General features: G+C 37.6%; 3 protein-coding genes across 3 annotated transcripts in view; all 3 read left to right on the top strand.

Moving 5' to 3' along the window:
- Positions 1-522: 522 nt before the first annotated feature.
- Positions 523-6,396, top strand: dr1 (down-regulator of transcription 1). Its single transcript, XM_084722484.1, has 3 exons — positions 523-1,402; positions 1,557-1,720; positions 5,150-6,396. The coding sequence occupies exons 1-3, from the start codon at positions 1,183-1,185 to the stop codon at positions 5,294-5,296; spliced, it is 531 nt and encodes a 176-aa protein (XP_084578610.1). The 5' UTR covers positions 523-1,182; the 3' UTR covers positions 5,297-6,396.
- Positions 6,397-6,548: 152 nt separating this feature from the next.
- Positions 6,549-13,427, top strand: LOC146323502 (protein wntless homolog). The gene is made up of 12 exons (XM_084722485.1): positions 6,549-6,734; positions 7,529-7,792; positions 8,685-8,809; positions 8,887-9,042; positions 9,141-9,277; positions 11,172-11,340; positions 11,434-11,531; positions 11,618-11,681; positions 11,796-11,939; positions 12,859-12,942; positions 13,036-13,201; positions 13,314-13,427. The coding sequence occupies exons 1-12, from the start codon at positions 6,629-6,631 to the stop codon at positions 13,412-13,414; spliced, it is 1,614 nt and encodes a 537-aa protein (XP_084578611.1). The 5' UTR covers positions 6,549-6,628; the 3' UTR covers positions 13,415-13,427.
- Positions 13,428-15,642: 2,215 nt separating this feature from the next.
- The window catches only part of gng12b (guanine nucleotide binding protein (G protein), gamma 12b), a 42,302-nt gene continuing 32,601 nt past the window's right edge, over positions 15,643-25,343 (top strand). The window contains exon 1 of the mRNA XM_084722483.1: positions 15,643-15,952. The gene's annotated coding sequence lies outside the window, so the exon portion shown is untranslated. The remainder of the gene's footprint in view (positions 15,953-25,343) is intronic.

Below are 25,343 nucleotides of genomic sequence, written 5' to 3'. Positions count from 1 at the left end.
TATGACATACATACATCCTTTGGGTATATGAAAATAGAGGTGCATAAATGATGATTCAAACTCTTGACTTTTGGATCCTCAGAGAAGGTGACTTACAAACTGCACCACAAGGGAGATGTGATTTTTTTTTTTTTTTTTACCAAACCTCTTACAAATGGACACAGTCACACCAGATCTTCTCTTCTTCATCAGCAAGTCATGTTTTTAGTCACAAAGATAACTACATAATCATGCACTTATGTGTTGCTATTTTATATCTATTTACACACACACACACATTCACCATCTCTTAACATTGCTAATAGCCTAAAGTCAATTACAAAAATACTTAAAATGTCTCAAATTCATGGATACATTCAGGAATAATATGAATAAATGTAATTCTATTGCTCTCAGTGAATGCATCTTTGTCTGTCTATGTAATAGAGTATAAATAGACACATGTAATCCTGTAAGTGAACAGTAGATGGCAGTAAGCACTAGTTAGGCGCAATTTCTTAAAACACTTCTAGGTGACGCCACGTCCGCCTCCTCGTTTGACGTTGTATCCGGCCAAGTTGAAGCTAATGTTGCCCAGAATATAAAATTCTAAATGAATCGCTAGTAGCTTTAAGATAATTTGACATGTTCGGCTCGTCCGGTCGATGTGAGAAACAGTAACCTACAGTGTTGTGGCGACTTTATTCTGCTCGTCGTCTCGACTCAGCCAACTGTTCAGCTCCATATGGCCGGAGCAGTTCATTGTTAGCCGTTAGCCATGCTCTCACACTCTGCTTTCACTTGTCTTCTGGGTTGCGGTTTGTTTGCGACGGGGACCACGGCTACTAGCTAGCTTGGTAGCTAGCTAGCTAAGCATCATTTTCCAGTATTAACGTGCTGTGTTTTTTATTTGTGCTGTCTTTGACTTTTATTTTTTTTTGTGTGTGTCACATTCCGTGTAGCAGCGTCGGTCTGTACAAACTGCACCCCGTTTGATTCACACGTAGCTAAACTTCGCTATTAGCTCAGTTAGCAAGCTAGCCTGCCGGCTAACTTTCAGGAAAGGCATTTTTGTGACATTTAAGTTTGTGTTGGCACGAGCAGTTATACTTTAACTTCGTTGACTGAAGAACAGCTGCCAACGCCTGGTAACGATCTCCACCTCTCAGTTATTTCCTTGTTTTGTGGTCTTCTGCTGCCACAATGGCTTCTTCCTCTGGAAATGACGACGACCTCACCATTCCCAGAGCAGCTATCAACAAGATGATTAAAGAAACTCTCCCTAACGTACGGGTGGCTAACGACGCCAGGGAGCTGGTGGTTAACTGCTGCACAGAGTTCATACACCTCATATCATCAGAAGCCAATGAAATATGCAACAAGTCCGACAAGAAGACCATATCCCCTGAGCATGTCATCAATGGTGAGTCCTGACCCACGTTTGCTCTGTCTCTACTCCACCAGAAGTGTGCCGAGGCGTACAAGAGGGGGTGTGTCCGTCTCCCTGCCATGGATTTTAAACCACAGAGAGTAATAATGTCAGTTTTTCACTTTCGCCTCTTGTTTTCACACCACAGCCCTTGAGAGCCTTGGTTTTGCATCATACATCACAGAGGTGAAAGACGTGCTGCAGGAGTGTAAAACTGTAGCTCTGAAGAGGAGGAAGGCGAGCTCTCGACTGGAGAACCTGGGAATCCCAGAGGAAGAGCTCCTCAGACAACAACAGGAATTGTTTGCCAAGGTATGATTTGTAGAAAACACAAGTTACTTGTAAATGTACAGTTCTCCATGTATTGACGTTGGAGAACTGAAGCTCATTTGAGAAACTGAAATCAGAATTTGGACATTTTTTAATTAAAAAAATGACTCAAAGCGATTAATAGAATATCAAAATAGTGGGGTGTTAATTTAATAATCCACTAATCAATTATTTGTTGCAACTCTAGTATGTTTTGGAATCATAGTATGAAGCAGTCATATGTAATATGAGTTCAGTGCTCACAGTGTTTGGACTGCAACACAGGTTATTTTGCAATATGTGATAAACCGCATTGAGTCCCATCTTGGTGTGTGTAAGTGAAAAGCAATCTATGAGAGTATTTTAACACATTCTTGGCAACTCTTGTACACAACTTGAAAAAACAGTTATTATATTAAACACATTACAGTAAAGAAAGCAGGGCTCAACAATAAAGATTGCTTGCATGCCCAGGGCAAATAAAATGCCTGCCAGGCGAGTAAATCTGGCAATACTGGCCTGACTGCGAAACTGGGATGGGCTTTTTTTTTTAAACCATTTTTCTGAGATTTTATTTATGTGGCAGATTAAACATGACACTTATTTTTATTCTTTGTTGTTACTTGACAACCGTTAAAAAAAACAAAAAAACAAAAAAAACTTTAATGAGGCAAATAAAAATTGAATTTGAGCAAGTAGATTATTGACTAGGGCTGCAATTGACGAGTATTTTCACTGTCAAGTGATCTGTTGATTATTTTCTTGATAAATCCAGTCACATTCTTAGGAAAAATTTGACCTATTTTTCAAGTCTTTCATGTAAACATTTTCATCATTCATTAATCCATCAATTATTTTCTTGATTAATTGGTTAGTTTTTTGATTCATTAAATGTTAGAAAATGGTGAAAAATGTGGATCAGCGTTCCCCAAAGAGCAAGATGATGTCCTCAAATGTCTTGTTTTGTGCACAGCCTGAAAATATTCAGTTTACTGTTGGAGAGGAGTAAAGAAACCAAAACCTATTCACATTTTAAGAAGCTGAAATCAGAGAAGTGGGACTTTTTTTCTTAAAAACTGACAAAAAAAAAAGAATAATCAGTTATCATAATAGTTGACGATTAAGTTAATAGTTGATTTATAATACATTAATTGTTGCAGCTCCATTTTTGACCCACTAGTCCAACTGGGCAAGTTGGGCAAGTAACATTGAACCTTGAAATGTATGGTCTAAGCAAACATGGGTACTGTAGTTAGAGTTGAAACAATGACCTGTTTCATGATAAACGATAATACAAGTCCTGTTTATTATTTTTATTGTGTAAAATTTTGATTATCATAAACACTGTGCTTTAAAAAAAAAAGCCATGGCCAGTACTGTCCAGCATCAACCAAACTTGGCAGCAGTCTCCAAGATGTAGCCACAGCATGCTGTGTGCGTTTGTTTTGCATCAATGAAAACACTCAAACATGATGCCATTTCAAATCATTGAGACTTTCAGCATAAAACTTGATGAAAAGATTTCAGTGTGTGTATCAGTACTTTTTGAATATTTTCAAGACATTTTAACAATACCACAAAGATGTGATACTTGATCATTTTGGTAATTAGAATCATAGATTAAAGTTTGTGGTGGAGTTGGCCATATGCTGTATCTGTTTACTGTTTGAAACATGCATTCACTTATGTTTTAATAGAAAAAAAAGATAAAACAATGTGTAATGGACTTCATGGAGTGACATGGAAACTTGCTCAATGTTACTAAGACCGCTCTGTTCGAATTAGTCAGACCCCTTAAGGTGTACCCCATGGCACCTAACTTTGGAAAAAATATGAACAGTGGTCTAGGGCTAGAGATGAATGATCTTTTGATTCTGTTTGAAGTGTGCCATGAATTGCACGTGTTTGTGAATTTAAAACACAGCTGATTGTGTCACAGAACAACAGTAAACTTTCAGCTCTTCAGGCTAATGTTGTTCAGCAGCAGATTGCTGTTCACAGACAGTGAAACTCACCAACATTTTCTCACCCAGACTCCTTTAACCACTGCTGCGCTTTCTCACTGCAGGCTGCACTGCATCAAACTGTTGCACCGTGCCAGTCTCCGGTTTGTTTACATCTGCTTCCACATGAGATCACGTGAAGTCACGTTGCCTATGAGATCTCACAGATTGTGCTCCCTCTGGTGCATAATCTTAATATAGTAAATTTAAAAAGCCCTAGCTGTAACCTTGAGCACTTTTTGAGAAAATGTTAGTTATGGAATAGTCTGTTTTATTATGAATATCCAATTGAATTTAACATTAAAGAAGAGTTGCAAAAATGTTTGTGTATTCTGTCAGTTATAGTTCTTAGACTGAAAATCAGAACTGGCAGGTCAGACCCTTAAAAATCGTCCAAGAAAATTGCAATCAGTGCATCTCTAATAATTTTACAAGTCAAGAACGTCTGTTTGTCATAGTTTAGTTTTGTGTGAAACTTTTCAGTGAACTACATCTCTTACCTCAGTGTACATCACTGATACCAGTTTCACTGTCCCTTGTAACATTATATTACCTAAAGTGTTCCAGCTTCTCCTGGTCCTTTTATGAGTCATAAGGAGAAGAACAAGTAAGACCTGTTGTTTGTGACTATATCCTGGTACAAACAAACCGGGGCATCATAGCTTCAGTGGATAACGTTAACCTTTGGAGGGAGAAAGTCACTGACATGACTTCTCTGTGTTTAGTCTTCCCTGTTACATATCTTCACAGTCATGTATTTGAACAGTTTTATGACATACTGTGACTCTCTTTACTTGTAAAATTATTATTTTTTAAATTGACAAACATGTAATTCATGGCACATCTCAAAATGAATCAAAAAACAATTCTCTCATCATGCCACACCATGCATAATATGGTTTATGTTTTTTCCAGAGTTGGGTCCCATGGTGGTCCATCGGAAGGGGCGTGATGTCAATGGCAAACTAAAACTAAGAAAAATTTATATGTTAGCAACAACAATAATATCCTGTCTCCTTGCTCATCTCTTGCTCTCTAAGTGAATGGGATCATATTATCATGCCTGCATAATACATTATAAAAATGCACATTGTCTTTTAATGCAAGGCACTTCCATCTAGTAAACTGTTAGCATTACTACGCTAATCAATAATTTAATCTCTGCAACATGCAATGCATAATATAATTCAGCCTCATTATTATATTGCAAGAAACCTTATTGTGATAATGTTCTTCACATCTAATACAAAACGAACACAAACAAGAAATACAAAAACAAATAAAATGAGACAAAAAGGCAGCGATTGTCTCTCGGCTCTAATTGGGCATCAGATATCACTGGCATGATCCTTTTGTAATTGCTTAATAAGCTCTTCATCCACCTTCCCTTGTCTCTTGTCTCCGTTTCGGCTCGACTGTGCCTCTGCAGGCGCGGCAGCAGCAGGCGGAGCTTGCCCAGCAGGAGTGGCTACAGATGCAGCAGGCCGCCCAGCAGGCACAGATGGCAGCAGCATCTGCCAGCGCCGCCCAGCAGGCCGGTTCCTCTCAGGATGAAGACGAAGAGGACGACATGTGATCCCAGGACGTCGCTCAACTTGTCCGAAATCCCTTCCTGGGGACAGTGTCGGCACACAAAATCTCCCAGTGCTGTCAGAGACTTGAGACGCATTTGACGGCTTGGTATACATCAGTGAAACATGGATGATGCACATTGGAATGGACAGTGAAGAGAAAGATGACGGGGGATTTCAAGATGGCCACACTTTCAGATACCAGTACCTGAAAATGATTTGGATTGAGAGGCTGTTAATGAAGTTTTTGATTAATCTCTTCTTTCCCCCCCCCTTTCCCCCACAGTTGCTTCTGTTTAATTATTCTGTCTTGACATTATGTTGTGAGTAATTTGTAGATTTCTGGATGTGTTGTGGACACACTGAAGGCAGACGCTGCCTGGGATATGTCAGTGAATTTTGGTGATAACGCAGCAAGTGTTCGCTCCTTCAGGTACTGCACCAGATAGCTTACTTATGTTGTCCGTTGTACTAAATCACTCTTGGTGGTTTAGGAGAACTGCACTAGAATAATTTCAGAGCAGTCGATTTCTCCCTTATTGTGGTTTGTTGGTCATTTTTACAGACTGTTTCCTTTACCCCCCCCTTGGTATATTTGTTAAACAGAAGATAATTTTAGGGGTTATGAATATAGGAATTTTTTTGTCAAGTAGAGACCTAAATGGACATCTTGTTTAATTTTAGCTCATTCAGATGCTTTATGTTGCTTTTTCTTTCTACCTTGAACCACACAGTATTGCTAATCAGCCACACCTTTCAGAAACGGACTATTTTTGTCTCATAGAACCAAAGATCGGAGACAGACTAACAGCCCACAGTTGGGGTTTTTTAAAGGTGTAGGTGCTACTGTGATTCTCGTTACTGACTCCAGTGTCGGTGTAAACAATGTTAAGGATTATTAACCTACGACTTTGTAAGATGCTTTGATATCCAGGCTGAATTTGTTAAATTTCCCTTCTCCTCGGGTGCAGTATCAAACATTTGCATTGTGACTGTGGTCAATCCTCAGTGTAAAGACAAGTAACCTAGTTGTGACACACATTCACTCGCCTATGCTACAAAGTTGTATTCTTTAAGCAATAAAGGAGTCATGTTTTATAGACAATTGTTTATTGTTTTTTAATCATACAACACCAAATTATTATTTTTATTCTGTGTCTAAACGCATGACGGTTACATCCCCCGCCCCCTGTGCACTCACTCTGTCTGGTGATGATGTCTTGACTCCTGGGAGAGTCTGATGTGTGTGAGCAGCAGAGGAGCAGCAGAGGAGCACTCAGACTACTGAGGCCACAGGCTTGTAGTCTTGAGCATCACTTTTCCAGAGTATCTTAAAAATGGCTGGAGCAATCATAGAGAATATGAGCACGAAGAAACTGGTTTTCTTAGGCTTTTTTATTCTTGTTTTCCAAGTTCTTTCCATCATGGTTGGAGCATTAATTGGTGAGTAGTCAAATTTTATAATTCATGTTTATTTAATTATTTTTTTTATTACTGTAATTTAAAAAAAATGCTCTTTTAAAGTGGATTGTGTTAAAAGTGCACGAAAAATCTGTTAATTTGATCTGGCTTCCTCTTGTGTGACTAAAGATAAAGGCTTATTCTGTCTGTAGGGGAGACTGGGGTGATTGTAACAAGAAACATATGTGTGCATTAAATAATAATACAATAGATTATATTTTAACTAATAAAGACAAGACTGTGATATTAAACTTAATGCAATAAGTCAGTGTTAAAATTGCCTGCTTGGTGGGGGCAGTTGTAACCCTGAAAAATAAGTCCCATTAGCCCATTGTATCACATTACTGCTGAAGTAAGATGTTTTTTGTTTGCCTCACATGGTTCAAATTCTTTTATATGTCAGGCATTGTATGCATTCAAAGCAAAAGTATGTTTTTGTAGGAGAACTACTGCAACTACTGTAGTGGAATTAAAATTTAAAAATATATATTTGAATTGAGTTGAAAGTAATTTTACATTTAAATTTAGTGAAATATGTTTATTTTTTTTTTCACACAAAAGAATGTCAGTACAGACAAACAAGATGCTTAATTGGGCCATGTGGCTCAGGGGAACAGTGTGTGTAATCTTGCAGACATGATAAAATCTAGTATGCTAGCTAGCAACACCAACGTTAGCATAATTTGTTAATGCTTTAAAAAAGAACTTGGCCCAGGTCTCCCCTACTTAACATAACTCAAACCGCATCTCTCTCATTATTCCCTCTTTTGCCATAGCTCCCAGTCCCACCACTGCCATTCGCTACTTGGCCACCAAATGCATCAACCACCACAGGGCACGCGGCTGGCTCGTCCCGTGGGGATCAAATCGGTGTGAGCAGGTCCACAGTTTTGACGAGCCTCTGGCAAAAACTCTGGATGCCAATGACATAGTTTTTGCTGTGCATGTACCTCTCCCCAACAAGGAGATGAGTCCCTGGTTTCAGTACATTCTGGCTGTTCTACAGTTCGACATTGCATTTAAAATGATCAATCAGATTGGTAAGACGTGTGTCTTTGTTAATAATACAGATCCAAGCTACTCTTGTTCTTGTGATGGAAATCTAATAAGCAGAGGTGGCAAAAGTGCACATCAGTTACTGAATTATAAGTTCTGATTCAACTTTACTCAAATAAAAGCCAAATTGCAGGTTCTGAAATGTATAATATGAAGTATAAAAGTAAAAGGTTGCCCTCTGAAGGGCATTTCTACCAGCTGTTTCTGTGCAAAGCTAAATCCTCACCTTTTCTCTACAGCAGAGTCTCCCTGTCTCTTGTTACGGCTCTTACACTGTCTTCGTCGTCTTATGTTGTTTTCCCTCTTATGACTCAATGCATTGTTTTCATCAAATTACATTGTTTTTGTCTTCTTGTGTCTTATGTTCTCTTATGCTGTTTTCGTCTTTTGTTGTTTTTGACTTGTTACATCATTTACGCTTTATGTCCTACTTGTTATGTCATATACAACTTACATTACGTCTTTTTTTGTCTTGTTGCATCATTTCATCTTATGTCTTTTAAGCCTTTTTCATCTTCATTTTTGTCCTTTTCTTCTTATGTCTTCTATCACCTTTTTTGTCCTGTAATGTTATCTTCTTGTTACGTCTTTTACATCATGTTTGTCTTGCATCTGTTGTCTGCAGTATGCACAGATGGATACACAAGGAACAGGTGTTTGGTCTTGATGTTTAAAAGGTGGCACACGATGCAAAATAAAAACAATTTATTGCCCTCAAATGCATTAAAACTACAGGAACAAGCCTGTTTTGAAAATGTAAAGAGAATAATGTCAAGATATTTGTGTTCACATGTAGCAACTAAAAGTAAAAAGTTGTCCGAAAAACATTATTTCCCATCGCTGCTGATAAGCTGAATCATGTCCGTGTCTGTGCAGAAGACGGTGTTATCATCACTATCGATGCCGGCCTGGCATACAGGGATGATCTGATGTCTGAGTGGACCTCAAAGTTCCACTCAGTGGAGCACAGGCCGCTCAGGTGCACATTTGCAGTCCCAAAGGTAAACCTGCATTTAATACATGTAATATTTTTTATTTTCCTTTGTTTAGTAACCTGTAACAGTCCATGTTTTTGCAGACATATGAAAACGAAGGCCGCTTTTATCACTGTGACCCCATACCATTCATGGAACTGGGAAGTGTGGCCCACAAATATTTTTTGATCAACCTGCGCTTGCCAGTGAATGACACAGTGAACGTTGGAATTGGAGAAATAAAAGACATCCAAATAGTGGTGAGTTTAATTCTTATAATTTAACATCCATTACATGTTTTGATTGAATTCAATCCCAAAGCTTGCATGTGTTACATTTCATGTTGCTCTTCTCTAAGGGCATCCACCAGAATGGAGGCTTCACGAAAGTGTGGATCAGCTTAAAGACCGCGTACAGTCCCTGGATATTAGGGGCAACAGTTTGGTACTGGCGCAGGATCAGCCTCATGGCAAGACGTCCAGTTCTTTTGGAAAAGTATGAAACAAGAGCGGAGTAAAAAGTTTGATATTTGCTGCCAAGATGTAGTGAAGTAGAACTAAAAAGTTGCATAAAATGGAAATACTCAAGTAAAATACAAGTACTTCAAAATTTGTACTTAAGTACAGGACTGGAGTAAATGTACTTACTTATATTCAACCACTGCTGTTAGTTAGTCTGCTGAGTGGCTGGGGATGTGTAATTGGCTGAAAGATGAGGGGGTGGGAACACCACCATCATGAAAAGTGAAATACATTATATTATAATATTGTTAGAAGTGAGACATTAACTAAAAACATAGAAACATAGCCATTTTAAAATAAAACTTCCAGAATAAAATAAATATGAAATCCAGTGAAAACCTGTTTAAAACAGAATTAATTATATTAATTACATATGTGAATATGAATCTGAATATAATATGAATGATAAATAATAATGAATTCAGTTTTAGTAATTTCTTGTATTATTTCATAGATGATTTATTTATGTTTTGCACTTTATGTATTTCATAATGCCTCTTGAACACTTTGGGTTGTCATACAGTAAGTTTATTGCAGACCGAAGACACCAATTCCATTCAGCAGGCTTTATTGGCATTAATTTTATATAAACAATATAGCCAAAGCATCAAGAATAACACAGCTTTAGGAGACTTGGATTGCACCACACAAGCAGTATGGAGGCATTTTATTTTATTCTTTTGGTTGTTTCTTTCTTTTTCTTTTTTTTTTGCATTTGAAATCTGACCACCTTCAGTTCAGTTGCTTGGAAGATTCTCTATTTTCCTGTGAATCTCCAGCAGTGTTTTGTGGACTAATAAACTAAACCTGACCTTCAATTGGCATGAGGGTGATTAGATAATGACTGAATTTTTATTTTTAGGCAGACTACCCCTTTAAGTCGAGCTCTATAGTCACTCAGTGCAAACATAAAACCACAGGTAAATCTTCAGTCATACTTTTAAGAGGTACACTGTGCTCCAGGGTGGCATGTTGTTTGATCTTAAGTGCATGATGGACCTGATAGAACCAGGTCAATGTTCTGCCTGCAGCACAGAGTTACTTGTCTTTTTAAGAGCAAATGTAAGTTGGCAGTAAGTTTGTGCAGTCATGTTTTTATCATCTAAGAAATATTTCAAAAATACGTTCTACACTATCTTTTAAAGACACAGAAACCATATTACATGCTTTTATCTCATCACGCCTGGATTTCTGCAACAGCCTTTTTACCTGCCTGAACCAAAAATCTATTAACAGACTTCAGAATGTTCAAAACTCAGCTGCCAGGCTTTTAACCAGAACTAGGAAACATGATCATATCACTCCTGTTTTAGCATCTCTACATGTTTTAGAATAGATTTTAAGATTTTACTGATGACTTTTAAAGCTCTCAATGGCCTCGCATCCCTGTATATCTCTGACCTGTTAGTACCTTACACTCCACGACGTACCTTGAGATCCTCAGGCAGAGGTCTCTTGTCTGTTCCATATGCCCGGCTGAAAACTAAAGGGGATAGGGCCTTTTCAGTCAGGGCCCCAAAGCTCTGGAACAAACTGCCTGAGGAAATTAGGACGGCCGAGTCAGTGATCTCCTTTAAATCTCTTCTTAAGACATACTTTTATCGGAGAGCCTTTCCTGATTTTATCTAAGTTTGAACTGTTGTGCACTGCTTTTCTTAAAATGTTTTTACATTCCTATTCTTGCTCTGTACCATCTTATTTTACCTGTTTGAGTTGCTTTGTGAAGCACTTTGTAATGTGAATTTTGAAAAGTGCTCTATAAATAAAGATCATTATTATTATTATTATTATTATTATTATTATTATTATTATTATTATTATTATTATTATTATTATAAGTAATTGCAGAATGTCTTTGTCTCTTACAGGTTGATTTTTGCTCTGGGTATCTCCATGACGATCCTGAACATGCCGGTGGAGTGGCTCTCTCTGGGCTTTGAGTGGACGTGGATGCTGCTGTTTGAAGATGTCCAACAGGGCGTCTTCTACTCCACGCTCTTCTGTTTCTGGATCATCTTCTGTGGTGAACACCTCATGGTCAGCACATTTTACCTGCTCCTAACCGCACTTCTTCTCTCCATACTTTCATGCCACTTTTGCAGTTTTCTTTCAACATTAAAAATCCTTTAGGACCAAAGTCAGAGGAATCGTCTCTCGGTGTACTGGTGGCAGGTCGGGCTGGTGGTGTTCGGCTCATGTGTTCTCCTCGTATTTGACCTGAGTGAAAGGTACAGACATGGCTGCTTTTGATGACATCTGTTGCACTCTTGTTATATCTTTCTTTAAATATGAATGTGCCTTATTTCTTATAAAGGGGGGTTCATTTGACAAACCCTTTCTACAGCATTTGGGCATCAGATGTTGGGACAAAGGTGGCAGTATCCTTGAGATATTTATACTGTATTATAAAAAGCCTGACTTTGCTGTACAGGAAGGCACTTTAAATGTGGATCTCTGAGTCACTGAGGCCTTTTCCCTAACTGTCACCACAGATTACCTTCATTATTGTGGCAGGGATTTCTGTTTGTCTGTATTTCCTCTCCCTGTGTGGCATGGTGCGTTGTGTGTTCAGGAACATAAGTGGGAAAATACAGCAACTTCCTGCCATGCCAGAGGCCAGGAGACTGCGTTACAAGGTTTGATCTGTTCTTTTGTTCATATCAGAATCACAAAGTTTAACATTGCCCCAACAGAAAAACAAAACCAAAAATAACACTTTCTATGACGCTCATGTCTATAATGCATCATAAACATACTTGTTATCTTTATACCGATTATGTAATTATTTTTACTATATCATAAAGCATTTAACTTATAAGACCTGGTATCATAGTGCTTCACAGTTGCTGATCACAGTGTATTTTAATTCTTGCTGTAATGCACTATAATCATTGTATAATGCATTATAATGTCACTATAAATTACTCTAAGTGGTCACTGGGCGCATTAAGCAAAGTAATAAAATTCCTCAGGTATTGGCAGATATAATACAAGCTGGTTATAAGTCACTGTAAGTGGACATTATTTGCTTTAAATAAAGTGGAAAAAATATGTGTTTAATGAGTTTAACAGAATTTGAGTAATCCAATTTGACACAACATTTTAAATGATAAATAACTTAATGATCAACATTGCCATTTCACTAATGTCATGTTCCCACCCCCAAAACAGTTTTAATACGTTATCATTTTATAATGCGTTATTACAGTGATTATGATGTATTTTATAATGGGTATTACAACTATATGAATATAATACACTATGACCCTTGAAAAAAATGTCAATAGTAACCAAAAATTATGAGGTATTATGATTCTTCACCTTATAAGTTATTCTAAAATTCTTTATAAAGAGTCAGGATTATTATTATTGTTCTAAAACATTATGAATATTTATGTGTGCTTATAACTATGATTAGACAATGCTATAAATGCAGTATAACACATTTTAAGTTTGTTTATAATGCATTAATATGCATTATAGAAATTGTTGTCATATAGTGATAATGAAAAAAAAACTTTTCCACATTTTTCCACTCTTGCTGGTTTTGGGCAGGGCATCATCTTCAGGTTCAAGTTTTTGATGCTGGTAACTCTGGCATGTGCAGCCATGACCGTCATCTTCTTCATCTTAAATCAAGTAAGTATTACCCCTCTAATCATCTACATGGAGGTCTTAACTGCTGTTGTGACATGTTTTAGCTCTTAAAACTTCTTTCTAATTTTCCATCAGGTCAGTATAGGTCACTGGCGCTGGGGAGACTACACTCTCCAAGTCCACAGTGCTTTTCTCACAGGGATCTTCGGCATGTGGAACCTGTACGTTTTCACCATCATCTTCCTCTACGCTCCCTCCCACAAGGCCAACAGGAACAAGTCAGGAGACAGCCTCCAAACAGGTCTGTAACAGTTCAACTTCACAGTTAGACTCCGGTTCTCAAGATAAAAAGAGATATTTATTTGGTAAACATATCCGACATGTTTATTTAGATTATGTCCATTAATTGACAGATATGCTAGAGAAGCCAGAAAGCCAAGAGAGCCAGCTGACATGTGGAGAGCAGGGGCCCACAGAGACCTACAGGATCACTGGGAAGGTGGCTGAGGAGTAACTGCCAGCCTCAATTAGGCTTACAAAACCCGACCTGCTGTGTTATTATAGTAACACAACAGATTTTACCAGGTTATCTGCACACTGTACAACACTACAGTCTATAAAATGTAGACTCTATAGAATAACGTATCTTTTAAATAGCAGTGAAATTAATTTGACTTTAAAAGTAAGTGAAAGAGAAAGTTATAGGAATACACAAAGCTAAATTAGCAAAGCCACTTCCACGGGGGCCCAGAGCACCAGGGGCCATGTTCACTCATTGACAGTTGAAATATGGTAACTTGGCTAATTTTAACTTTATTTGGTGATTTGGGAAAGTGTATTAAGGCACTTGGAAAGGACAGATCCCTGCCGAGACTAATAATCTAAGCCCCTCAAATAGTTTCCACCAGCTTGTGTCTTTAAGAATCTACTGAAAATAGGCAAATATTTAAAATATACAATAATAATCATGTTTTAAATAATATTCATTCATTCATTCATTTTCAGCATTTTGTCTCTTTGTCCTTCCAGTGCTGAGGCCCCTCTGGTTCCACCTAGTGGCCATTATGTTGGAAATCATGGTTCCATGATATGCAAATGTGCAATAATTATATGCAATAATTTTTCTATCTGCTCCATGACATGGATCCACTCCTAAATTTAATGGGTTCTTCCTTGGCTCATGCTACACCCTTCCACCAGGGTTCATGAAAATCTGGCCTTTAGTTTTTCCGTAGTCCTGCAGACAAACAAACCTGAAAACACAATGAAGGTAATAATAGCACACCATTAAATTACATAACAAGGACCATAAGTTGAATGATGAAGTGTCGGAACAGAGATTAGTACGGCCTATTGGTATACTTATTTTTTATCTTAACATAAAGTCTTTAAATGAATAGTCTTTAAAGGAATAATCTGCAACATTTTCCTTAAAAAACACTGTATAGACTCATATAACACAGTTCCTTTCAGTTGTTACTTATGATCCACTAGAAGTGTTTTGTGATGTCTGCCTTCTGTGTTCCTTGTTTTTTCTCATTGTTTTGGTGCTTGGGATGTTTCACCAACCAAAACTTTGGTATTTGACGTCCTGATGTGTTTACGAACAGTTGAGACAAACCCTGCTGACTCTACCTTTAATGTAAGGTACACTATATGAGTAAAAATGTATATCTATTTTGGTGTGTTTACTCTAGTTTGTATGGACAAAATAATAAAAAGCAACCCAAACACATGTTGGATCCTTTTTAATTGAAGTCCACACACAGTGCGTTCACAGACTTCATATAATACACTGCCTGTGCTTGTCTAGATCACATGACACAAACCTCACACAAATTGCAACATAAACACATTCAAGGGATTTTTTTGTCCTCAGTGTGTTCTGAATAAAAGAAAATAGGTTGGCACTCATCAACATGAATATTTGGCACTTAACATAAACATGAAGCTGAGCATTACAAACATATTACACGAAAATGAACCCACTGGGTCATTTTGACCCACTAATGCATCTGAGGGTCAAGAATTTCATTTTGTACATGCACTGTACTACGTCCAACTCCATGTCTCATGTAAAATACAGTTTCTGGTTGTGTATTCTGGACAGCACTGAACCTTTTGTATGAACATCAGACAATAAGTGTTTGTGACTTTTGATGGTTATAAATGACATATCTATGTATGGAAGCCCATTTCTGCCAGCAAAAGAAAAAAATATCCCCATAGTAAGTCATAATTATGAGATAGAAGTCATGCAATTATGGGATTTAAAAAAAAGTCAAAATTATTCGATAAGATGTCAAAATTATGAGATAAAAAAAGTTGGAAATAAAATACAAAATTAGATTTATGAGATAAAAAGTCAAATTTCTGAGGTAAAAACTCAACTACAAGACAAAAGTTAAAATTAAAAGACAGAAAAAAGTCATAATTATGAGATAAAATGTCAAAACTATGAAGAAAAAAATCATAATTACGAGATAAAAGGTTTTTTTTTGAGAGATAAATGTCATTATAATAAGCTATAAAGTTAAAAATATGATATGAAATGGAATGATTATGAAATAAGTCATTATTATGAGATTTAAAAAATTACCTAAAAATTCAGAATTATTAGATAAAAAATCAATATGAGATAAAATGATGACTTTTAATCTCATAATTCTGACCTTTTTTTTTTCTTTCGCTGGTGATTATGGGTTCCCAGATGTCTGAGGCTCGTCCAGTTTAAAGGGTTTGTGTTGCAGTTTGAGGTCGTGTCCTGTAATGCCTGCACTGTACGGACCTGCACCGCCAGAGGGCGCTGTTGTTTCCTCCAGACAGCAGACAGATAAGAGTCCAGCCCAGCAGCTCAGCAGCAGATGACTGTCTCCGTGTCTCCTCTCCTTCACATCAGCGGGGCTCGATGTCTCTCCTCTCCGTCGTCAAACTTTTCACTGGACACAGATAGAGTCCATGTTTGAGTGACGGGAGCTCCACTCGCGTTATTTCGTGGCTCTATTTTGAAGAAAACAACAACAACAAGTGTGTCGGATCCGAGAGGCACCAGGTGAGTATGAGCTCACAGATTATACATAAATAATCTTTCAGCAACTATAACATGACATAGCAGCAGCACTGTGTGTGTCCGTATGTCTGTCTGTGAACAATAACACTGCGGGTAATAATAACACCATCTGGTAACCTCACCACAATCCAACAAGTATCATTTTGGAAAAGCACCTTGAATGTAATCTATTTGTCATGTGTTTGTATTTTCATCTGGTTGACATTGTGTTGATGAGTTAAATGTTAAATATATATATATAGAATTCTTTTCTGTCTGCATTGTTTGATAAACAGGACAGGATAAGTAAAGGGCATAAGTGACAGGTGGTTACACAAAAGAGGAATAAAAGAGGATAGAAGAGGAGGAAGCAATCTGTTTCTCAGTAATATAATGGAAGTATATTTCTGAGAAGCTCAATGATGTTAAATACTCACTGGATATCAGGGAGATTTACAAACAGACTGAGGTTACTGAATAAATTATATGCATTTAATTCTTCATTCATGGAAACCTGTTATGAAGCTTTCTTTAAACTATAAAGTCAGGGAGGATTCAAAAGTATAAGTCATACATGGAAACTCTTAAATTGATAGTTCACCCAGAAATAAAAATTAAGTCAGTATCTATTCATCCTCGTGCCGATTGAGGGTCAGGTTTAGTTTTTAGAACCCTGCTGGAGTTTGACAGGAAACAGTGTTGCAGAATCTCGCTGACAGCTGAAGTGAATGGTGACCAGTTTTCAAACGGAAAAAAACGACCCCAAAAAACAATGTGAAATGCCTCCATGCTGGTCGTCTGCCGTAATCCAACTCTCCTAAAGCCCCGACTTGCCGTTTGCTTGCATGCACACCATCACACCACACACACCCAAATGGTTTGTTGCACTGAGCCATCAGGGAAGCTGTCTTTAGAAATTATTTGGAAAAGGGCAGGCACTTTCAAATAACACTTGCTAGGTAACTGTATGAACCAACTCTGTCACATCTAACTTCAACCAATCAGCCGAAGCCGGTCGGACAAGAACAGAAACATCTTTTTCATGGAGAATAACCCTTAGTAAACCCTCGTAGCTGCCAGTAGTCCCGCCTAAGACACTGATTGGCTTCACCACTTGTAGTGCAGACACAAACGAATAACTTGAAGCCTGGCAAGATGGATTGTCACGTGATCTTGCAAATCCAGCTGCCTGGCAAGGTAAACTGGTATCGGTACTAGTATCGTCATTTTTTAAACAGTACCCAGCCCTAGTTTGCTTAAAAGGGCAGAGTGAGACGACTTTTTTGTGACTTAACTTTTTTGGCATTTTTGCCATTTGTTCACATGGCAACGAAGTTTTGAGGGAAACCACGTTCCAAACTGGCAATATGCGGTTCCTATAAAAACGATGATGTCACACACATGCGGAGGGCAACAAAAAACCTGGCAGACTACGGAGCCCCTAACGCTCCTACAGCAAAATGCAGATTTGCTGCATCATTACCATGATCACTTACATGTTGTTTGTACTCATCACTCACTGTAGAAGAAAATGTTTGTGCGCAGGTGCGTGGTGTTATTCTGTGACGCTGCATTAGAAAGCAAGGTTTGGAGCGCACAACATATCTTCAGTCACAACTTACACGATCAATAATTATCTATCAACTGATATGAAACTTCACTATCGTGATAGGTTTTTCAGCTGTATCGCTCATGACATTATCATAATAATGATATTTACTGTCTGAACCAATGTCATGCTGTGTTTACTTCCATAGACAGAAATTATAATAGCAGGAGCCACAGGTGCTCAGAAGAACTTAAACAAAATATTCAGTTCTTCTTTTTCAGGAAAAGGCCCTGAGATATGAATTGTCCTGCCATGCGAATTAAAAGTACTATTTAATATGTAACATCTCTATTGAAATGTCTAAAAACAACTAGAACTACGTTATATATTTTGCTGAGTTGTGAACATTATCCCAAATGTTCAAACCCAGAGAAATCTGTAATTTAACTGTATCTGTGCGTTCCCTACTAACCTCAGGTGTGTAACGATACATCGATCTGGATCAATATAGTGATTCAATGTTCAACGAATCAATAATTCAAACACCACAGCAACTCTGTGATCACAAAACTGTTTGCACACGGAGGCACACATCTGCATTTAGGGAGTGGTGTAGCAGCAATCTGAAGCACCATAAATTATCAATAAAGTTGATTTAATTATCCTACAAAAGTTACTTAACCAGGTATAAGAAATAACCTAACAGGAGATCATTGTCAGACAAGAGCAGAGTAATATTTTCAGTGATGAACACAGTATGCTGCCATGTGGTTTTGAGCATGTCCTAAATGTCTAGTTAACCAATCAGATTGCTTGATCGGAACTGCCTGTTGTATAAAGTCACCATCAGAATTTAAGGGTTTGCAACAACAACAATTATTTTTATTGTCAATTAATCTGTTGATTATTTTCTCACGTTTGGACCTGTTTTTCAAGTCTTTTCTGTAGTCGTTATTTTCGTTTGGTCCATAAAATGTCTCAAAATGTTCGTCAGTGTTGCCCAGAGCTCAAGACGACGTCCTCAAATGTCTTGTTTTGGCCTCCACCCAAAGCTATTCAGTGTATTGTCAGAGAGAAGCAAAGAAACCAGAAAACGTTCACCTTTAAGAAAATGAAATGCTTCACAAAAAGATAATCAATTATCAAAATAGTTGGTGATTAATAGTTAATGGTTAATCATTGCAGCTGTACAGAATTTATGTTTTTTTGAAATAAATTTTTTTTGCATAACAAATGGAAAGTTTCTACTCACATGATTGGCTACAAGTTTGCACCATTGAGTTGTAATATTTGTAGTTACTTGAACATCTGCTCTTGTGAATCTTAGGTACAATACATGATCATTGTATAATGTTTTAAATGGAATCTATTGAGATCAACCTTAAGAGTGTTTGACAGTAAATGTGCAGCGTAACAGACCAGAAGAAGGAAGGAATCACACTGGTTTTGAAGTCACAGCAGAATATTACCTGAATATTTCTCTGGCTACTGTTTTTCACTTTGTTGGAGATTTATCTTTTCAGTAAAATGTCCTCTGGCAGTCTGACTCTACCTGAGTGGGTCTCTGGTGCTGACGTGGGTTTGGCTGTGTTGCCTGGTTACACCACAGTCACTGGTGCAGACCTTAGCGTGGTTTAATCTCGTGAGAGTGTCACCCCCCTCCCCAACCCTCCCTCTATCCCTCGACTCAAATTCCACGCTCGGCCTCCTGGGAGCTCGACCGTGCGTCACTGCCTTGGTCACAAAGACCTTCAGAGAATGCTCCCAGTCAACACAGCGGAGCCGCCGCCGTCGGCCTCCAGCCCTGTTAGTCCGCAGCAATATGTGAAATATGCTCCGCTGCTCGGACGCACGTCAGAGCTCTGTCAGCCTCCTCGCTGGAGCGTATCGCTGTGATGAAGGTATTATACACTCACTGAGTGTGAGTGGATGTGTCACACACATGATGCTGCTTAGCACACAAAGCATTAACCGCTTATCAGCAAGTGATGAAGGCTGTCACAATGGACCACATGAGTTCCACTGGCTTTTCTTCAGATACTGATTTCAGTTTTGTAATTGATAGTATGTTTATATGCACACTGTTATCCCAGTTAAAAAGTCTAAATTCTCTGATTTCAGCTTCTTAAATGTAAATATTTTCTGGTTTCTTTACTCCTTTCTGAAAATAAACTGAATATCTTTGGGTTGTGGACAAAACAAGACATTTGAGGACGTCATGTCGAGCTTTAGGAAAACACTGATCAGCATTTTTCACCATTTCCTCACATTCTGAACCTGACAGGGTGCAACAAGGTTTTTTTTTTCATGTGCCAATGTCTGTTCTAGCTGTTCTATTATTTTCCTTTACCCACTTTATCAATATACTTAAATTACTTATGATTATTTACAGTGGTGGACAAAGTACTCAACTCCAGTACTTGAGTCAAAGTAAAGGTACTCCTGGTCAAATATTACTCAACTACAAGTAAAAGTTGCTCAGACAAAATTTTATTCGAGTTTAAGCACTAGAGTACTTCCTTTTAAAAATACTTATTTTTTAAAAACTACAAATTACAAAGTACATGTTCTAATATCAATACATTGCTGTATTGTTTTCATGATGCATTTACAGAACCTTGTAACTCTGAAACCATCTAATGATGCACTGATGCTTGTAGAACCACTCTGCTACACAAAGCTTATAGAAACACCTATAAACACTTCAACATAGAAATACAATCAAAAACAAAAAGGACAGTTGACATTTTCTGATGTAACTATATTAAAATCACCATATAAAATTAGAACCGACTGTAAGTTGTTCTCCAAGTCTGTTAAATAACTGAGATTTCTTTCTGTCTTCAGGGACTGTATATATATATATACATTAATTATGTGGTATTTTTCACCCTGATAAAAACAATCCAACATTAAAAGCCGGCTTGGAATTATTTCTCTTTTTCTAATTATAATAACATCTTGAGATTTAATTTATTCTTTCTCCTGCCGTTACCATTACTGAGTTTAGTTTGAATGACAGAGGGAGAGTTTGCTTGTTCCTATTACAGAACGTCTGGATGATGTATTTCTGCTTTTACATCAATCCCAGTTGAGAGCAGGTACTGTGATTGGTTTCCTTCTGTGAGGAACACAACGTGCGGCCAGTTGTATTTTAGAAAAGGCAAAACAGCAACAGCTGACTTCGAATAACAACAACCTTCCTAGAAATGTAGTGGAGACAAAAGTACAATATTTGTCTTTGAAATGTAATGGAGTGAAAGTCATAAGTTTCCAAACAAAACCCAAAACAAAACAAATACCCAAGTAAAGTACAGATACTCAAAAAAATGTACTTAAGTACAGTACTCAAGTAAATGTACTTTTTTACCGTCCACCACTGATTATTTATCAAAAAACCCTCACTTCCCTTCACTTGCAGAAAGAATATGGAGGTGTGGGCATTCCCTCATTTTTCCCACAAGGTCTGTTTGACCGGGGTGAGATGCTGATGTCAAATAGCTGGGTGCTGCCATGACAACGTGACCATAGCATGGATGAAATTAGGCTTCTATAGCTTTCAGAAAAATAACCAGTATAAGACATATATGCTGCTATATATAGTCTATTCCTACATGTGTTGACAGTAGCTGATCTCATCAGTCATTGCTTTCTAAATTAAGAGAGCAATAAAATTTGCATTTGTTTGCTTACAAATTCTAAATAAATAGCTTTTTGATTTTATGAATGAACTTCCACTGAACCCCTGGGACTTTCTGGAAACCGTGTCACCATCTAATCTGTTTCTAAACTGTTTATCCTTTGATCAAACAGTGTGAGTAGAAAGTGCTGCCTCACTGTTGCTCTTCCTGTCCCCGTGGCAGGATGTCCTTGCAGCTCCCGGGGTCGTTCCCTTCTGCGGAGCGACAGCCGGGCCCGTGTGACAGTAGCCAGGTCACCGGCTGGTGTCATCCTGCGTATGATCGCGCTGACACTGTGGGACCTGTCATATTGCCGCAGTGGGATATTTATAGTCATGTGCTCTGTGCGGTCCCACATGACATGCAGCGCAACTGATACAATTACACAAAGCAGCTCCAGGTCTCTGTGGTGCATCTGTGCAGCATCAGGGGAATGAGTCTAATAAAGCCATCGTCATTAAATTTAATTATCCTCTCTTCATGCCCTCTCTCAGTCAGCTGCTTCCTGTGGGTGAGCTATGCACTCATGTGTAATTGGTTGTTTGAGATGCACTATGGATATCTGACAGTGTGTTTTAATTAAGATGTGGCAACTATACATTACAAAAGTAATTTAGAATCGCAAATTTAAAGCAAATCTGTGTGTGCATGCACTTCTCTTTTTCACAGTGAAAATATGGATGTTGCAATGGCAAATCGAGCAGCAAGCACAATTAATCGATAATTAGATTAATCTGCAACTACTTTGGTAACCAGTTAAATGGTTTGAATACTTTTTAAAGAAAAAAAAGTCAAACGTCTCTCGTTCCAGCTTCTTAAAAGTGAATATTTTCTGATTTCTTTACTCCTCTCTGATCTTTGGGTTGTAGCGCTCGAGGACGTCGTCTTGGGCTTTGGGAAACACTGATTGACCAAACTATTAATTGTTAAATCAAGAAAATAGGAGAAAAATAACTAGAAAATATTCACATTTTAGAAGCTGAAATCAGAGAATTTTGATTTATTATTTTTTTTATCCACGTTTGGACCAATTATTAACTGACAAGATTGTGACAGGATTAATTCATCAGTCAACTGAGAAAATAACCGACAGCTCAGTAAAAAATGAAAATAATCAATAGTTGCAGCCATAAAATGAAAGAATAATTATTAATTATAAGGATGTAACTTAGGTGCTAGGATATAGGAGGCATCAAAGGTAGTGAGTCTTTAGATAAGTGTCTGTTGTTGTACATAAAGCATATATTTGTAAATCCTCATTGTGTACAGCTTTAGAATAATCTCATATTCTTTATTATATGGCGTTAACTTCCTGTTTGGCTGCGTCAGTGTTTACTCTGACCTGACACACAGAGCAGCCCTCCAGCACCCTGCACTGATACTGGACAGTCCAACTGGACAATTATCAACTAGAGAAGGAAGTTAGAGATTGCTTAGCAACCGGAACACAGCTGATAATAAAACATCTTTGGTTTCAGCATGGTACAATAACAGACCCCCCTAATATTTTCTGTGTAATAAACCCATGTTATATACTGCACTGCAAACATTTGAGGATGAAAACTAATTTCATTTGCAAAACAGAAACTTGTTTATCCTCCTCTCCAGTTCTGTTCAGCTTTGCTTTTGGTTAAAATGATTCAAACATGGCATCGTTTTTCCCATATTTTCACACATACTAACAGAAGCACAATCCAAACTGTTTCCAGTACAACTATGACTAAAACTTATTCAACCTTAAAGTTGTTTACCAAAATGGCTTTGACAGTAACAGTTTAGACTTTAAAGACCCGATCAGTATTTCTTAAATCCATTTAATGTTCAGATGTGTGACTTTATCAAACATAGATTTGTTTGTGTCTGTGCCAAAAGTGGTGCAGCCAATCAGAGTCCTGGCAGGGACTACTGGCAGCTACAGGTGTGGTTTTAGATGTGATGTCAGCAAGAAGCGTCCATGGAAGCAGCAGAGGTTCGCGTAGATACTGTGATAGCATCACTTTTATCAGAACTGGAGAGTATTTCTTCATTGAAAGAAGAGCAAAGTTTTCGCTCCTCTCCTGAGATTGATCTGATCGGTTGAAAATAGCCCGTGTTAGACTTGAAATGTGCCAAGTGTTTTTTTGAAAGTGCCTGCCCTTTTCCAGACAGTTTCTAAGAACTACTTCCCAGATAATTCTGCGTAACAAATCATCTGGCATGTCAGGTTACCGGTTTCCCCCACCATTAAAAACCGTCCCCTTAAGTCTTTCATATCTCCAGCCAGAATTTATTAACTTCCTGTAAGGTGCTGCCCTCTGGTGGTGCTATCATGCAGCGAGAGTCTGATAAATTGTATTTATTGCATTATGAGGAATCTATATATGTTTATCTCTTGTTAGCCCCCCAACCAGGGGTTAAATTGGGGTTTGTTATAGAGCTACAAAGATTAATTGATGAATCAATTAACAATTGATTAACGACTAACTAGCATGACCTCATTTAGACATAGTGCTCTCTACAGTTAAATGCTTTTAAATTAAGCAGTAGGAAACATTTGGTTTGCATTGGCAATAACTTACTGCAACATTTCAGTTCATAATACCAGTTCATAATACTGCAAATATATATATATATATATATATGTATATATATATATATATATATATATATATATACATATATATAAATATTATAATAGTGAGCCAAATGCTCAGTCATCATTGTGGTAACTTTTATATAAATGAAAATCTTATAGATTACTACTTAAACATGGGGCTTCAGCATTATGATTGACACAAATCAAGTGTACCTGCTACAGTATTTACATTTATTTCCCATGCTCCTTTTCCTAGAAATGGTAATTATTAGATTATTCTGCAACTATTTTGCTAACCAATTAAGCATAAAGCACATATTTGTAAATCCTCATTGTGTACAGCTTTAGAATAATCTCATATTCTTTATTATATAGTGTTAAGTTCCTGTTAGGCTGCGTTAGTGTTTACTCTGACCTGACACAGCCTTCCAGCACCCTGTACTGATACTGGACAGTCCAACTGGACAATTATCAACTAGAGAAGGAAGTTAGAGATTGCCTAGCAACTGGAACACAGCTGATAATAAAACATCTTTGGTTTTGTTGCAACAACAGATCCCTGGGTGTAATAAACCCACATGTAATATACTGCAAGGCAAACATTTGAGGATGAAAACTAATTTCATTTGCAAAACAGAAACTTGTTTATCTTCCTCTCCAGTTCTGTTCATGTACACAGCTTTGCTTTTGGTTAAAATGATTCAAACATGGCATCGTTTTTTCCATATTTTCACACATACTAAGAGAAGCATAATTCAAGCTGTTGTTTCCATTAAAACTATGACTAAAGCTCTAGATCTTTTTTTTAAACAAGAAGGACAGCTTATTCAACCTTCAAGTTTTTGACCAGCATGGCTTTAACAGTAACAGTTTAGACTTTAAAGACCCAATCAATATTTCTTAAAACCATTTAATGATCAGGTGTATTCACATTTACAGTTGAGGACTGACTTCATGAAACATAGATTTTAGTCTTGACGTTGGGAAGGCGGCACATAATGATGAAAAATAAAAATAATTAATAATTTCCCTCCAATGCATTAAAACTAAAGAAACAAACCTGTTTTGAAAATATAAGTAGTAGAAAGTACAGATGTTTGTGTGCAAATGTAGGGAGTAAAAGTAAAAAGTCAGAAAAATAAAAACTCAAGTAAAGTACAGATACCTGAGAAAACAAAAAAACCCAAAAACGTAAGTTGTACAGTTACAAGTTATTTGTACTCCGTTACTTCCCACCAGTAGGGGGCTCTGTGGCTTCAGATGCCATGGGTTCTCAGACCAAAAGACCGGTCATCTAACTGGTTTCACTGGAATGTCGTAATGAAAGCAAATGGTGCAGAAGCTTGAGTATGTTCTCCCACAACGGTTTTGGCGTGCCAGCACTCGACATTTTCCCTAAATGATGAGGAAGCTTGTGTCAGTGGACTGGTATTCATCACACTGTGGGGGCTCACGCTCTCACGGTTTGGTTTGCCCTCTGCTGAGAGAACCAATAAATAAACAATTTCCTATAGTCACACAAATCTGTCAGTGTTTCTGATTAGGTTAAACAACTATAATAATATGTGTCCCCCCCACATTCATCACTCT

The sequence above is a fragment of the Lutjanus erythropterus genome, chromosome 7 (genome assembly GCF_056507025.1).
Source record: "Lutjanus erythropterus isolate fLutEry1 chromosome 7, fLutEry1.hap2, whole genome shotgun sequence".
Classification (NCBI taxonomy): domain Eukaryota; kingdom Metazoa; phylum Chordata; class Actinopteri; order Lutjaniformes; family Lutjanidae; genus Lutjanus; species Lutjanus erythropterus.
Note: the sequence above shows the minus strand (reverse complement) of the source record. Positions and strands in the feature narration are given on the sequence as shown.

What these genes read in the sequence shown, in the direction of transcription:
- dr1 (XM_084722484.1), top strand. Translation starts at nt 1,183, where the DNA reads ATGGCTTCTTCCTCTGGAAATGACGACGACCTCACCATTCCCAGAGCA. An exon ending in CCCTGAGCATGTCATCAATG is followed by an intron (nt 1,403 to 1,556) that starts GTGAGTCCTGAC and finishes TTCACACCACAG; the next exon opens with CCCTTGAGAGCCTTGGTTTT. An exon ending in AACAGGAATTGTTTGCCAAG is followed by an intron (nt 1,721 to 5,149) that starts GTATGATTTGTA and finishes GTGCCTCTGCAG; the next exon opens with GCGCGGCAGCAGCAGGCGGA.
- LOC146323502 (XM_084722485.1), top strand. Translation starts at nt 6,629, where the DNA reads ATGGCTGGAGCAATCATAGAGAATATGAGCACGAAGAAACTGGTTTTC. An exon ending in GTATTTGACCTGAGTGAAAG is followed by an intron (nt 11,532 to 11,617) that starts GTACAGACATGG and finishes TTTCTTATAAAG; the next exon opens with GGGGGTTCATTTGACAAACC. An exon ending in CCAGGAGACTGCGTTACAAG is followed by an intron (nt 11,940 to 12,858) that starts GTTTGATCTGTT and finishes GGTTTTGGGCAG; the next exon opens with GGCATCATCTTCAGGTTCAA.